The sequence below is a fragment of the Melampsora larici-populina genome (genome assembly GCF_000204055.1).
Source record: "Melampsora larici-populina 98AG31 unplaced genomic scaffold MELLAscaffold_201, whole genome shotgun sequence".
Classification (NCBI taxonomy): domain Eukaryota; kingdom Fungi; phylum Basidiomycota; class Pucciniomycetes; order Pucciniales; family Melampsoraceae; genus Melampsora; species Melampsora laricis-populina.
The window spans coordinates 1-15150 of record NW_006768960.1 but is presented as its reverse complement, the minus strand read 5'-3'; the positions used below and the strand labels follow the sequence as shown (position 1 = coordinate 15150).

The following is a 15150-nucleotide window of genomic DNA, read 5'->3' as shown; positions in this document are numbered from 1 at the left end:
TCCATAGCATTCGTCAAGACTCTCCTTATTGATGAGATCCTCCTTCAACTCATCAATACATAAATTTCAAACCACCGATCATTGATAGCCATGCTTGGAAGACCTCAATCTTCTTTTTGATCAGGATCCTTACAAGTCACATACTCTGCTATATATTTGCAGTCTTGTTCTCCAATTTCCTTTTCGACTCCACTGCCTTTTTTCATCCACCTCATCTGTGCGGAAATTTGTTGCTTCATTTCACATAACTCTTGGTTCTTTTCTACTGTTTGAACATCAATTGTCAGGATCTAGAGACAGCTAGATAAGCCTAGTTTTGTCAGCTTTTATCAGTTCGTCTCAGCAGCTCTGGACACGATAGACATACAGAAGGTATGAGTCTCTCGGTCTTCAAAACCTCCCCTTGATTTCCTGATATAGCTCTGATTGTGCTTTGTATCTTGGCTACCGAAAGCTTGTGCGCAATGCCCTGCTTGTTTGATCCCGACGCTCCCGGTGTATCCAAACAGATGATGTTGGATTGGATACACATTAACCACCCAAAGACTATAATCCGATCGAGAATCGACCCACTTAGTCTGGCACAGTTGGTGCGATCACTCCAACCAGAATGTACGTTTTTACGATTGAAATTCCGTGGCTCATACGCTAAACCATCAAAACTGATCCAGGCCTGTCAGTAGACTTTCCAAACTCGGCAAGTAACACATCAACTCATTTAAGTGCGGCCGAAGGTGCTTCAGAGATCGACACATCTGGTAATATCGCAAACGGTCAGATCGTCACTTCAGGCATCGGGATCTCTGGTGCTACAGCAAACTATCCAAAAATCCGATCAATTCAAGAACTTCAAGATTTAAAACCAGCGATTCCACCGTCCCTCAACCCGACCACAGGTACTGCACGCCAGGGAAAGAGAGTTGCATCGTCAGAGATTAAAAAAAGCCCAAAAACTACCGAGACAGGTATGTATCTCAAAGTCATCCCTCGGATCATCAATGATACAATTGTTAAAGAGGTATATGCCTAAATTGTTTGAATCATCAGAGGCTCGTGGTACTAGTTCCAAGATCACCAAAAAGAAAAAGGTTTGTCTCCTTCACCTGTCCTTCTCGAGTTATCTCCTCCAGAAATTGACATATACCCAATGTAGATCAATCACTCCTCGCGATCTGTCAACAAATCTACTGCTTCACTTGGCGCTATCAGTCCTCAGAGCGGCAACCCACCGACTTTACCTGCGATCGTAGCCTCAGGTCAATCTCCTGTTTTTGATGAAGATGAACAGGATCTCAAGAATCTTCGAGACTCCATTCGAATGCCAGTCTTACCTTTAGCCACCTCTATCACCAAGCCAGATATAGCCACGAACAAATCGACAACACCACAAGTGGTTTCTACTGAGATGAACGGCCCCACTCGTTCCAAAAAACCAAAGGATGTCGGACCTGCTGATCTGATTGAGTTCTCAGATAATGAGCTGATGGATGCTGGGAACCTTGGTATGTAACAACTCATCATCTGGTCTAGTCATGGGCTGATTGTGTTCAATTGCTTGCTCTAGTGCTAGGGAAAGATATCCCCCCGATTTTGATCAATAATATGACTAAGACAAAGTCTGGTGTTGATGTGTTTTTGGAAGAAAGGGGACGAGAGCAACGTAGTGAGTTTCCGCCAAAGTTTGTGTGTTTGAGAATGGACTTCTTTAACACAAATTCGTCTCTCCAGTTTGCCAGCTTGAAAATTCGCTTGCTCAGGTGTTGGACGGAGTTGAGCAATTGAGAGAAGAGAATTATCAATTCGCGATGAAATTCAAAGACTTAGGTTAGTACGATCTGAAGCTCTGCATTGACCAATCATTGCTCTAGCTGATTTGAATTTGTTAGAAAACGTCACCAAATCGACTGAGGCAGTCAACAATCGTCTTGACAGAAAGGTACAGATCATTGAGAGACTTGAACCCATGGTCACTCATCTGCAAGCTCAAGTGGACACATTACGTCACAACTTTGACGATCATCATGAAGACGTAGTCACTCACGGGCAGATACTTGAGAGGTTGATGCAGGAAGACGAGGACGAGGAGGATACAGAAGATGCTGATGATGCCTGAAGGAGTCTACAAGCAACATCTTTAAATCTCAGCTGAACATTTATATTGATGATCATTCTTCATGCTATAATCACAAAAGATGAATCGGCCTAAGTTTACATGACCTTCTCAAATTTTCAAAAATTCTTTGCTACTTGTGAATGTAACTGGTTTTCGTCTTTTAGATATTACTTTGTTTGTACATGTAAAACAAAAGATGAGTTACAAGCTATATCTACAAAAAATGTGTTCTTTCCTCATGCGTTTGGAAAATTCCTAAAGCCGTAGAAAATTATTGACACAATTTTTCACTTTTCTAAACTGCGGGAAAAGTATTAATATACGTATGTAGATACATCACTTTTCTAATTTGTCTCTCTGAGACAACTCGGTGTGGCGCGAAAAATAATAACCTCAATTAATTATTAATTGTACAGTTACAAGCCAATGTATCCTTTCAATCTATCAGATAGCAATAATCTACTTAGATACTTCGGGGAGTACATTAGGTTTGATCTAGAACAAACGGAAGAATTCGTGATGAAGGTGCCTTGAGATCAAGACTCTGAAACACAATTCACGCACATATCGGTGGCCCATTTGTTTAGAGATTGCCTTGGAGTGAGGACAGCGGTGTTAATTAGGATAACAGCGTACACATACGGAATTTGTCAACATAATTCTAATAAGAATCTTTGACAAGATTAAAGTAGTGTATATAAATTCTTCTGCATATATTAATCATTGAACATGAGACACGAGGCCCACGGACTTTGATAATTATCACATCAGAAGGTTCTAATTCGATGAATCAGGCCTATATAAACTACATATAAGAACGCACTCTTCCAACCGGGTGTTCATCCATATCTCCCCAAGCTTAGATATCTCTTGATCTGATACATCATCATGTCATGTCCAGTCCAATATCACGTTTTCCTCCCCAATTATATCCTTGAATATGTCGTTAATGAACCTGAACGTATGATTGATCCAGACTTTTTTCTAAGCAAAGCCACTCCCGCCCAAATTGTGGAGGTCATCCTTTCGTTTTATCCGTATTTCTCTTTCACTCAAAATGCAAGAGAAGATCATGAGCTCCTCCTGAAGATTTTTGTCGAAATGGTAGCCCCCCGTCTAAACAACATAATCATCCCTGAAAGCCCGACCACAAACTATGTTCAAGTCAACCTGCACAACCCAACAACCACCGTTCAACCCACCAACAGATGGGTAAATTCCAGCGCTGATATTGACGCCAAACGGATCGAATTTTTCAACGAGCGTTGTCTTCTGAACCTCAAGAACGGGCGCTTCCGTCTCGCGGCCCTAGATCTTGAGCGATTCGTAGAGAAGTACAAGTATCTCAATCATGCTGAGATCGAAGAGCTTGTTCATGCTCAAGATGATCCCGACGAGGAATCCCACGAAGCTGCGGCTAACCTTCGAAGCGCCCACGAGTCCGTCGAGACAATTCAGCTTCTTCTACGCGAACCCAAACTCTCACCTACCTCAGTGCAAGAGCTCGAAGAGCAATTAAGAGGTGCAAGAACCTCATTGATATCGTATCAGAGAGCATTTGAAGCTGTCGCAAAAGACGGTGCATTCATTCATGCTTTGAGCAATCATCATAGGTATGTTATCCCTCACAATCTCCTGTATGAACATCTAGAGTCTACTCTTAACTCATTATATACATAAATTAACTTGTAGAAAGATCCTCGAGAAGCATAGTACTGGTCAACATTGAAGTCCTCATATGCAACAAAGATGTATGTAAAATATCGTTTGATTGTAGCAACCATCATGACAAGATTGTAATCTGACACTTTGTTTCTTTTGATTTGATGCTTTGACTTTTCTTTTCCTATTTCTTCTCGGTCTCTTTTTCTCATCCTTTCCGTTTTGATTTTTTTGATGTCAGAGTTGTATATCATTAGACTAGTTTTCATGAGATGAACAAGTTGATCAAATTACATACGGAACAACACAAGGATTAAAGGAAACAATGTGATAGACCAATTTTAGTATGTACAGCATTATGTGATGCAAGTGTAGGGCAGGTTGATGATCAGACTTTGGCTTGATAATGATACATATAACTCTATATGGTTTGAAAAATTGATTGGGTGCTTTTTTCACAAAAAGATGCATGATCAGCTCCGGGGTCCACTTGTTCCAAGGACAATATTGGAGAGTATTGTGGTGCTAACTCAATGATCTTAATTGGGTGAGCAACTGTGCGAGTCACACCTTTTCTCACTAGAAAAGGTGTGACTCAACCTTTTCTCTGAAGAAAAGGTGGGACTCGCATGTTTTCTCATGGCAACAAACCAAACTTATAATTTTTGTTCTGTATAAGGATTTGACAAGCAATAAAGGATCAACGGAATCCAAAAAAAACGTGTCAGATGAAAATTCTGGTTGATTACAATCTTTTGATCCAACGACTGTAAGTTGAGATAAATGAAGGAACAAGAAATATAATTCCAAAGAACAATTAGCAAGTAATTTTCGTAATTTTCTCACCCTTAGAAACCAAGCGTGTCTAAGGCAATAAGTATGGCAGGTAAGACAGGTGTAGGATCGATATCGAGTGGAGATTTTTGTTTGGAAGTGAGACTATCCAAAAAGTCTTTTGAGTAGCAGTCCGTCGGGAGGTTTTTGGGAACCGAAATCCTACTTGCAGGTGCATTTTGCATACGAAGACGAGGACGGGAGCGACGCCCTCTAGGAGATGAGTTGGATGCGGTAAGACTGTCTTTTTGACGAGATTGGCAGCTGTCGAGGCGTTTCCATACACCAGCCAACTCCCCACTACGCCACGAGATATTCCGAACTATTATTGAGCCTGTCTCTCCTGGAGAAGAATTGATTGAAGAGCTTTCGGTATCAGTTTCGTCATCACTGCAAGCAGCTTCAACAATCGGTATGAGAGGCCAAAGTCGTTGATTTGCTAGCACAATTTTTCTTCGAGCGGTTTTGAGCTGAATTCAAACGGGGTATTCTGTTAGGAGCGTTTCGAAAATGATGTGAAATGATTACTTGGAACTCACCCGACCTAGCCTGGTTGTACGCCTGTTCATGTCAGTTGCAGCCTTCTGACGATCTTCTTCCCACTGCCCCTTACGATATCTAAACACAAAACAAATCAATGATATGAATCTATAAGAAATCTCAGAAATGATAAAGAATTCATTTGAAAACGAAGCTTCGACATACCTTTTCTTCAAGCTCTGAAAATGGGTACTAAAGTATCTTTTGATGAACTCCTTATCCTCGCCGTCTAAGGGAACTCCTGGATACTCGCCGCATTCAGCCAACTTAAGAAAAATCTTCTCTGAAATATCCCATAACCACTTATTGTCTAGTGATTGTGCAGATTGACTAAAATCGGGGCGAAAGGATTCCAAACCAACCGAATGCATTAATTTTCGGATTATTGCTAATTGTTGAGGAGACGCATCTGGATGTCCAGGACCATCTGGGTTTGAATCTTCAGCATCTTCATCGTCGTGTAAGGGCAAATCTTGAACATTGATCTCAACACTATCGAGATCATTCTCGTATATCCACTTGTCTTTATCTTCAGGGCGCGCGGGTGGTGGGAGTGGGTCCGTGTCTGATTTTTGACCGAGCATCACACTAATATGAAACCTGATGTATGCCTTTACAGAAAAAGGTGTCATTAGGTAGAAATGTAACGATGTGAGGCTTAGGTTTGCTTACTGATATACGGCCACCACGGGTCTTATTTTGGAACCTCTTCTCGGGAGTTCCATTCACGTGTCTATCCACCACTTGAGTCAAAGCTTTCACCTCATCAGTAAGTCTATTGACCTTTTCGTCTGTGATTTGCCACAAACGCTTCATCTCGTTGTAAGAAGGGTGACCTGGATCATCACTTCCTAGAAGCCAAACAATTAGACTGTGCGTTATAACCTTCGGATGAAAATCTGACAAAAGCTTACTTGTATAGTCTCTGTTCTCGTCGTATGATGGTCTTTCTCTATTGTTTTTTGCTAGAAGCCAACTAATTAGACAACTTGTAACCTGTAGATTGAATTCCTATGGAAACTTACTCGTATTCTCTCTATCCATCCCCGATGAACCCAAACCTTCTTCTTGATGATCCCCCGCCTCTTTACTACTTCTTCTACTCCCTTTTCGTACTCGACTGGTCTCAATACAGTCTCCTGATTCCTCATCGTCTCCGACTTCCTGATCCGGTTCATAATCATCATCACCTTCCTCCATATCTCTTTCCTTCCCTTTATTGTTGGACGAAGCTGGTGTCGTGCTCAAGATTGTTGGCTTTGGTCGAGGATGTACAAATCTTCTGTGTTCAAGACTGGGAAGTATATGTACCGTTGGTCTTGCGGTTAGTTCTTGTGTGTTTGAATTGCTCGGACCAGCTGCATAGAATTGTCTTCACACATCAGACTTGTTAACCATACAAAACAAGAAAATTCCCGTAAGAATATATTTACCCTGGCATGATGCTTGAGGATCTGATTGGAACGTGAATTTGACTCCTTTTTTGAAGGTGTTTAGATCGACGGTGCGCTTCGGCGGTACAATGACTGTAATGATGATCCAACTGGATTTTAGACGCCAACTGATTCAACTGAAAACCTAATTACCCACTCACTTAGATCTCGGTATATTTTGCAGTTCTGTACCAGTTCAGCCTTATCCATCCCCCTACTGTCCACCCCAACGCCAGAGATCATTTTGACCAAGTCGGGTATATCAAAATTTGAAAAATCGACTTCAACCTCTGGTGAGTCTTCTTCTTGCTCCACTATGATACTGTTGTCTGTTGTCGTATCCACAGTTGCCGCGGGCTGATTCTGTTGATCATTGGATATCCTAGGTCGCTTCTTGGTGACATGCTTTGAGAGGAGATCCAGAAGTCGGTTTCGAGAGGTTTTGGCGCCTACCATTATTCCAACCTTTTCAAGAGATTTAGTTTTCGAAGTTTCTAGCATAGTTATCGTGTAATCAGCTTCTCGTAGTTGAATGTCACAACTCAAAAGATAGAAATACACACTCACCATCTTGTTGTTGATCATCGACGATATCATTCTTTCTTTTTTTTGAAATCTTCTGTGAATTTGAAGGATTGTTTGTATTTGGATTTGTATCGTCCTGGGATTCGCGATGGGATTCAACTTGTTGACTGCGGCTGCTGCGTGTTTTACGACCACTGCCACCTGCTTTAATAGAGGCATTTCTAGCCATGGAGACCAGCTCAAAATTGGACGGCACGGAAAAGAGATTGATACTGAAGGAGAGTCGAGAGTAGTGAAGTTGAAAAGAATGCTAAGTATTCATGTTCGTGTCAGGACTCGGGGGCGAGATTTATGTGTGAATATTCATCACATCATCACAAAGAAAGTCCCTCGTAGCAACAGTGGACAGTTTCTTTGGTCCTTTGAAAACTGAGGTCAGAATTCAGCTTGACCATTGACAATGGTTTCATGAATTTGTATCAAGGTATATGTATTCAAAAATCACAAAATACACCCACTTGATGACTCTACATTCGATTGAGATGACTAATGTGACAAAAGCTTTTGAAGTCTTTGCGAGTCACATCCCTCATGAGCAAGAGTTGCTATTAAAATAGATATAGAGATATATGACACTCTATATATCTATGTACCACTTTAATATCATTACTATACTCGATTGAGCTTACAATACATACTTTGGTCAACATCAAGATCCCCTCAGAAAAATCAATGTAACATTTTTGTTTCATTGCTCGAGTTAGTTTTTATCAGATTCAACGAATGAAATAACTAATTCAGATCATTTTATAAGTATAAAGAGCAACGATCCTTGCTGTCTTTTTTTGTAAACATCTGTTTTGTATTGTTTTCGATCTTTGAGGAAAAAAATTTTACCTTTCGGTTGAGACAAGTGCTACAGTAGGAATGTCTAACTGCCTATGAATCACTCCGGGTTTATACATCATCCATGCACAATGTGCTACAATCTCTTCAAGCTTTACCATACAGTCTTTTGTTGGCAGCCAAGCGCGCAAGCAAATTTGCACATCAGGTGCATCTATCTGGTCGAATGGATCAAATTTCTTCAATCTTGCTGGGAGTTCGGTAAAGCACTGAACTTGTAGCCATGTTTGAGAGACGTTTTCTGAGTTTTTTGACAATCTAGAGTGAGTAAATATTGAGAATATCCTTCCGAAGCCAATTCGATTTGTTTCGCTACATCGAAAAGTGATAAAACTGTCTTTTTGGCTGCCAGAGAAAGTTGAATATGATACGTCCTTGTGGGTTATTTGTTTGTGAAAGATCCCTCGAGGCTGAACTGGACGAAAGCCAACGGCTTCGTCACGGTCAAGTAGACAGAAATCTTCAGGCATCATCCATTGGAACACTTCGTCTTTTTGTCCATTCAATTGTGAAATTAACATTTTCAAGACATTGTTTTCAATAGTTATCATTTTAGAATTAGAAGTTCTCCTGGGACGGCGCTTCTCTGGCTCGTAAAGCGACTGAAGCCTTGTAGTGTACTGTTTGAGAGGACCTGGAAGTTTACAGTCTTTCAGAAGTGCTGCCAAGTTTCCCGCAGAGCAATATCTCTTGAGGAAAGTTATTTCGAGTTCACCTAGTTTATGCAAAAACAGTGAATGGTCAATAAATGAAAGTCAGAAGAGTGAGAGAAATTGAAATCACCAATATGATTGTTGTGACAACCCTTGAGTATACTACCCATCAATCTTTCAAAAACAAAAGACCACCACGCACGAACTGGACCAAAACGCTTGAGCAGATCTGTCAAATGAATTGACATATGATGGTTTGGAGCAAGATGACAGTGTTTGAACATGATGAGTGAGCCTTCCAGGTACTGCTTGATGTGGTATTGGTATCTTTCTATTTGCTCAAATGTTATATCCCGTTTCAGAGCAAGATTAACCAGGGTGACTAAATGAAGAAAATTTTTTAAAAGTGATGTCTTCACTGGATCTTTACCAGACCACAATGGAATCAAAATCAGGGGCAACTGAATGGTGAATAAATTCCTCCATTCATCCGCTTTCAACTTCCCAAATGAGGCTTTACCAAGGACTGGGATTGCGCGTTTGATCCAGCTTGGAATTTTGATCAAATGTAGGCGAGAATTGATATGTTCCAACATTTCTTCATCAAAGATAATCTCATCCGGAGGCGGTGACTCCCATTTTCCATTCCATCCTGAATGACCGAGTGGATCAAAATCTTCATCACTTGTATTGGTGTTGTCTTCGAAAGACACATCCTCAAAGCGTAAGTCATCTGCCTGTGCTTCTGCTTGAGTTTCGAATTGATCTTCATATGCTTTTGTAGGTGGTGGCTGAGAGTGTTCGAGTATAAGATCTTGAAGCTCTGCTTTGGTTATTGGTGGTGCCTGATTTTCTTCACTCTTGATATCTTTCATTGCCCAAAACCTACGCAGATGCCACGAGAGAAGACCAAGCAACAAGTTATGCATAGAGTCGACCACATGGTAATCAATTATATTCCAATAATCAAGCTCTAACAATACTGAATAGCGAACTCCATGAGTTTCGAAGATTTTTTTGCGCTCTTCAACACTCTTTGAGTCACGTGCTTGGAATGCCCAGACTTTGTGCTTACAGGATGTACGCCCTGGCCACTGACTTTGATCCAAAACATTGATTTCATCTTTAGTGAGGAGACAAATAGAGCAGAAATATCTTGCTGTTGCGCTTGGAAACCCAAGGGATCTTCGTAAAGCTGGAATGTCGGCAATAAATGGCAATAGAGCTACTCTGATTAGACGTCCTTTTTTGTATTGATGAGTACGAGATAAAAGCAATCCTGGACTCCATAAAGCTTTTAGTTCAGTTACAATTGGGCGTAATATCCAATTCATTTGTTCCAGTGACGGTTCGCGGGGGCCGGGTGCAATTCCCACTACAAAGACATTTTCAGGTTGATGTCTAATGTCAAGTGGAAGTGTAAGGCACACTAAAACAATAAAAGTGATTGAAGAGTGTTTTCCGCTGATTTTGTTTCCATAAGGATTAATTGCATCAACAAACATCCCAAAAGTTAAGTTTCCACTCCTAGCAGTGTACTGGCTACCATCTGACGCTCGAAATTCTTTCCAGATTCTTGATTGATGAATGTCGCTGAATTTACCCATTGGGTTGAATTGTTTTTGTGATTCTTTGAGAGACTCATCAAGCCGTGCTTCAATACCTGGGCGTGACATCAACCGAGCAATCCAATCAGAAAGTTTTTGAAATGCATATCTACGAACTGGTCTTTCCTTTCCGCGCTTGAAATGCAGTAGTAATTGGCCACATGTTTTTTCTAAAAACTCTGAATTATCAGGCTTGTAAGCGCCCTCTGATTGAGGGATTTCAGAATCAGGATCAGATACTTTGGGCGGTCCACCGGGTATTTGAGAATATCGATGTGTGCATCTGATTGGGGTGCGTTCGAGTGGGTAGAGAGCAAAACACGATTCACAACAGTTCACCTCAATGAGATCAGGTTCGATGTTGAGCCAAGTGATCGCTGTAGTGATTGTTTTTGGAATCCGCCTCAAGATTGATTCATCAGACATTGATAGAAGAGCACGAGGTTTGAATATGTTGATTGCTCCACTCAAGCAGAGCTCAACTATGATCTTGAGACAATCCAAAAGCCATGATGCCGAGTTCGTTGATATGTTTCCAAACACACTAAGAATTGCAGCCACTAGAATAACGTGAAGTAGTACGGGATTCATGTTTTCCAGTGTGAACTGGTAAAACCGATCTGTAGGGAAGAAATCACTGAGATCAGAGGTTGTGTTGATTATGATGCACCACAGAGTTTACCAGAAAAAGACCTCACCGCAGTTGTACACTTGGACACCGGCCGCCTTTGCGGATGTGGAATCTAAACACATTTTCGATAATACAGATGATGTGTTTTGATCCCCCGGGTAGGGTTCTCTTGATGCTGTACCAGTGTCCAGCTCTGGTGGAGTTCCTCGAAGACCAGATTCCAAGGGGTGAACATCCTGGTTGCTGGGTGTCAAACCAGTTCGATGAGCCTCGAAAGTACCTATGGGCTGTTGTGACATCGGGTTAGAACCAGAGGATTGTGATTGTGGATTTTTTTCTTTCAATCGCAAGCGAGCTATAGATCCGATGAGGGACGCTTGACTTGGTGAACGGTTTCGAGCATTGTGAGAGGTTGGTATGTCTTGTTCAGCAGACGTGCTTGAGGTGGCCTCATTCACTTTGTCAGCAAGTTCATGAGCCATCAAAGTTGCGGGTAATACCTCCACTCCGACTTGAGTCACCCCATTTGCATCAACATATCGACCCAAGTAGCAATCGAAAGCACGACAGACACATTTGACTCGATGGGTATTGTTTTTTTTCTTCGTGATAGGTGACATGCTCTGATTTAATCCAGCAAAGTACGATAAAAGGAGGAGATTGAAAGCTCGAGTTACTGAGGATCTTTTGAGAAGATCTTACGTATATCGCAGCGAAATGAAAGTCAAGATGGAAAGATACTCGACAGGCTGTGATGCAACATTGTAGATAAAACAAGTCTCTACATTGCACTACGGTTTAGTGAATCTCGCATCATCAGACACGGGGATGGTGCTATCCTTGTACATGTTTCACTTTTCACAAGTGTAAAAAGGAGATTTCAACCTAATCAAAGTAAAGAATGTGATTGGTGTAGCATGTGGGTAGGATATTTGCCCAGGATGTTATTTGTTATCATCACGATCGCGAGTGCCCAAGGGAGGCAGTTTTTAAATACAAGACACTTTGATAAAACTCATCATGCATCACTCTAACCTCACATCGTATGAAAATTTTCATGAGTATATTCAAAGGTTAAAGCAATATTGATTTACGGCTAGGAATCTTGATTTGAATCTGTATAAGTTACAATCAGTTAGAACTATTGAATATCAGACATCGAGACAGGGACTTTGTTTCAAAACCTCATATATGATAGTTGATTTAGTCGAGGATCACTTTAGTAAGAACAGGAAAAAGGGTAAGAAAACACTACTGATACAAGTTCGGTGATCCAGGCATTTGTACAAACTTTGACCCAGACAGGGTCAATTCCGTACTTAAACATCATCCCGACTCCATAACAAAGATGTACAAAACACTACCCGGTAAATAAAGATTCCTCGTCTAGGTCAAATATTGACTTGGTTGAGAGCAAAAGTACAAGTAACTTGATGATCGCAGAAGATATTTGATAACCGTCGTCTGAAATTAAAATAGGTTGCATTAGATTGTTAGTCTGTGGGATCGAATTCAACAGGTATGCATGAAACACGAAATAAGAATAAGATAGGGTGTACGAACCGATTACCAAGGATCTTTACGCAAAAGTGAGTAGTGGAACCCACGGACTAAGAGCCCAGGCGCGACTTCTTCGTCCAGTACAAATTTGATGTAGAGATTAACGAGGACAGCGTGACTCATTGGAGTAGAATGGACATATACATGGGGAGCACGGTCTTGTAAGGTAAGTCGAAGCTCCTCCATTAATAGAGTCTTGACTTGTGGTCGTTGGACAATATTGGGTGGCTTAATGTACTCTACTTGCCACGGGATGTTGAGATCCTTGTCGACATGCTGCTTATATAATAAGAGCAGCCCGTCGTTGGTTACCCCGTTTGGTATGATAACTTTACGATCAGTCTCTAAAATGACATCAATGAGCTCTTGTCGCTTGACTCTTCGGGAGAGCGGATTGAAATCTTTTCGATCGGTCTGCATTGGTTGTGGAGGTGCAGGTGCTCGGTAAGGCTTGAGAAAGGGGAAGACATCTTTCATGAAGGCATCGATCAACTTGTCTTTTCGGGAAGTCGGACGAGACTCGGTTGCTGGATTAAAGTGAACAAGGATCCGATAGTAATCAATGTTTTTATAACGCTCCTTCTTTTCTTCGAAATCATGCTCGAGGAAGTGTCGAAGGTTGTCAGGTAAAGTTTGAATTTTAAAGTACGTTGAATTCAGAGTGTCCCCATGAGGATATTCGACAGATATATGGGAAGGGTTTGGGACGGGGTTGATTTCCGATGGTAGTGGTGGCGCTTTTGCGTCGCTGGTTGCTGGCTGGTTTGGATTGCTGCCCTGTGGAGAGGTTGTAGTAGGCGACTTCTTCTTCGACTTCCCTGGCATATTGACAAGCGTGCTTTAGGACTGATGTGTTGGGGATTTGAATGGTCAGAAAGGAATATACAACTCTGTTTCATGAATGATGAGAAGATGATTCATACCTGAAAAGGAATGGTTTTGTTCTGAGCTGGATGATGAAGATGCTGATATTTGGGGTTTATAAAACTCTAGCACGAATAGGAAGAATAGACCACCTCAGACTACGAGATCAACTAAGTAGCAAAAGATATGTCCGGCTCAAAATACTTCACAGTTCTAACGATGAAGGGACAAGGACTTCCACAAGACAAAAGGTAACGGGGTCAATGGCCACTTCATTGAATGTTTACTTGCATGTTCTGACCCTCATGTTTGGATTCTCGGTGATGCAGAGGGTTTGGTTGTTGGGTTAAATTGGAGACTTGCATATGTACGTATGTAATATGTGGTCCGATTCAGTGATAGAAGTAATAACAAATACAGTTTGTGAAGATGAGGAAGTCGGTATCAAGTCATCAAGCACTTCCCATTTCAGTGGGATGATTGCTGTGTGTTATACAGTGTTCGTGAGAACAGGCTAGTAACCACGATATCTGAAGGTTCTCTGAGTTCTTTGACATTGTAGAGTTCTGAAGCCCAAAGAGACAGAGGCTCTTAACGGATGATTATCAAAGTTATAAAGGAGCTGACCAATCATCAATACAACTTGAAAGCACGCAGTTCAGGAAAGCTACAAAAGACAATTAACAGTCACTAGCAATTTTAGCAGGAATGTTGCAGCTTTCTGCTTCTTAGAATATATATTTCTGGAAAAGATTATTTGTGTGTTCTGTGGTTCACCTATGACACAAATTATTTATGTGGTCCGCCCGGAAAACATTAATTTTTGGGTAGTGAAAGAAAAAAACACCAGTGTCACAGCATTACTTTTCGTTCTTAATTCATTTTGAGACATGCAATGCAAAATAAGTGACCGATCAAACTGGCACTGCGCGGCAAGGCAGGAACAGGCCTAAGTCAGGTTTTTTATGATGATCACTGTAAAGATTCTTTGATTCGTTGTACCTGAATGGCAATTATCTTGACGAGGATTCAATAAAAAATGGTTCCTTGAAATTCTTTCCAACAAACATTCTCTTCGATATCCTATCATCAATATCATCAATTATATTATCCTCATCACCTTCCATATAATCATCAACTTGAAATCCACTCCAAGTTTAAAATAAAACATCATTCATAATGGCTTCATCATCGTCATTGACTGCTGCCGTCCAACCCCCCTCCTGTCAGTAACCTCTTCCGAATAAGAAACAATATCCAAGAGGCGTGAAGCTGACAAGGATCTGATTTTTATTTCTTCAATAGCAATCGAAGGACAAGCAAGTGTTTGTCGCCAAGAGGTTGAAAGTAAGAAACGTACATCATCGCCACATGTATCGCCTAAACAAACGTCCTTCGCACAACTATTGGAGCCTTGGTTTGAAATCACATTGTCATCAACGCATTCTCGGCGCCCATCGTATTCAAACGAAGAGTTTCAACCAATTCCTCGATCCTTGATGCCGTCTAACCCTATTCTCGCCGCGGGTTTCAGTTTACAATCTATCACGGACACGACACCTGGCGTATTACCACTGCCAGCAATGAACTCACAGCTGCTATCCGTCGAAGCATGGGATTTGAATTCACTTGTTAATTTCAATGCAAGTGACATGTACCATGGATTGCATTCAAACAACTCACCTCTATATAATCCGTATGCAAACGCAATACACCATGGATTATTCTACGATTCGCCTGTTTATGCTCCTAATGCAAGTGAGATGTGCAATGGTTCACACTCAAGAGATTCTCCCGTCTATAACCCTATCCCAAGGGACCA

At 41.3% G+C, this 15150-nt stretch overlaps 6 protein-coding genes across 6 annotated transcripts; 3 read left to right on the top strand and 3 right to left on the bottom strand.

Moving 5' to 3' along the window:
• Positions 1–464: 464 nt before the first annotated feature.
• MELLADRAFT_87249 (uncharacterized protein) lies at positions 465–2113 on the top strand (the record flags this gene model as incomplete). Its single annotated transcript, XM_007419450.1, has 7 exons — positions 465–612; positions 681–965; positions 1048–1088; positions 1154–1502; positions 1565–1663; positions 1729–1824; positions 1887–2113. The coding sequence occupies 7 exons, from the start codon at positions 465–467 to the stop codon at positions 2111–2113; spliced, it is 1245 nt and encodes a 414-aa protein (XP_007419512.1).
• Positions 2114–3001: 888 nt separating this feature from the next.
• MELLADRAFT_87248 (uncharacterized protein) lies at positions 3002–3842 on the top strand (the record flags this gene model as incomplete). Its single annotated transcript, XM_007419451.1, has 2 exons — positions 3002–3726; positions 3806–3842. 2 exons carry the CDS (start codon positions 3002–3004, stop codon positions 3840–3842), a joined length of 762 nt encoding a protein of 253 aa, XP_007419513.1.
• Positions 3843–4623: 781 nt separating this feature from the next.
• On the bottom strand, positions 4624–7336 carry MELLADRAFT_87247 (uncharacterized protein; the record flags this gene model as incomplete). Its single annotated transcript, XM_007419449.1, has 9 exons — positions 4624–5079; positions 5149–5227; positions 5315–5760; positions 5822–6000; positions 6064–6114; positions 6175–6507; positions 6583–6675; positions 6744–7100; positions 7150–7336. The coding sequence occupies 9 exons, from the start codon at positions 7334–7336 to the stop codon at positions 4624–4626; spliced, it is 2181 nt and encodes a 726-aa protein (XP_007419511.1).
• A 3615-nt stretch (positions 7337–10951) lies between these two features.
• On the bottom strand, positions 10952–11524 carry MELLADRAFT_70130 (uncharacterized protein; the record flags this gene model as incomplete). The annotated part of the gene is made up of 1 exon (XM_007419448.1): positions 10952–11524. One exon carries the CDS (start codon positions 11522–11524, stop codon positions 10952–10954), a length of 573 nt encoding a protein of 190 aa, XP_007419510.1.
• A 946-nt stretch (positions 11525–12470) lies between these two features.
• On the bottom strand, positions 12471–13289 carry MELLADRAFT_87246 (uncharacterized protein; the record flags this gene model as incomplete). Its single annotated transcript, XM_007419447.1, has 1 exon — positions 12471–13289. The coding sequence occupies one exon, from the start codon at positions 13287–13289 to the stop codon at positions 12471–12473; it is 819 nt and encodes a 272-aa protein (XP_007419509.1).
• A 1218-nt stretch (positions 13290–14507) lies between these two features.
• MELLADRAFT_114501 (uncharacterized protein) lies at positions 14508–15086 on the top strand (the record flags this gene model as incomplete). Its single annotated transcript, XM_007419452.1, has 2 exons — positions 14508–14553; positions 14634–15086. Coding segments are annotated over 2 exons (499 nt in total), but the record flags the coding sequence as incomplete, so codon positions are not given.
• Positions 15087–15150: the final 64 nt, after the last annotated feature.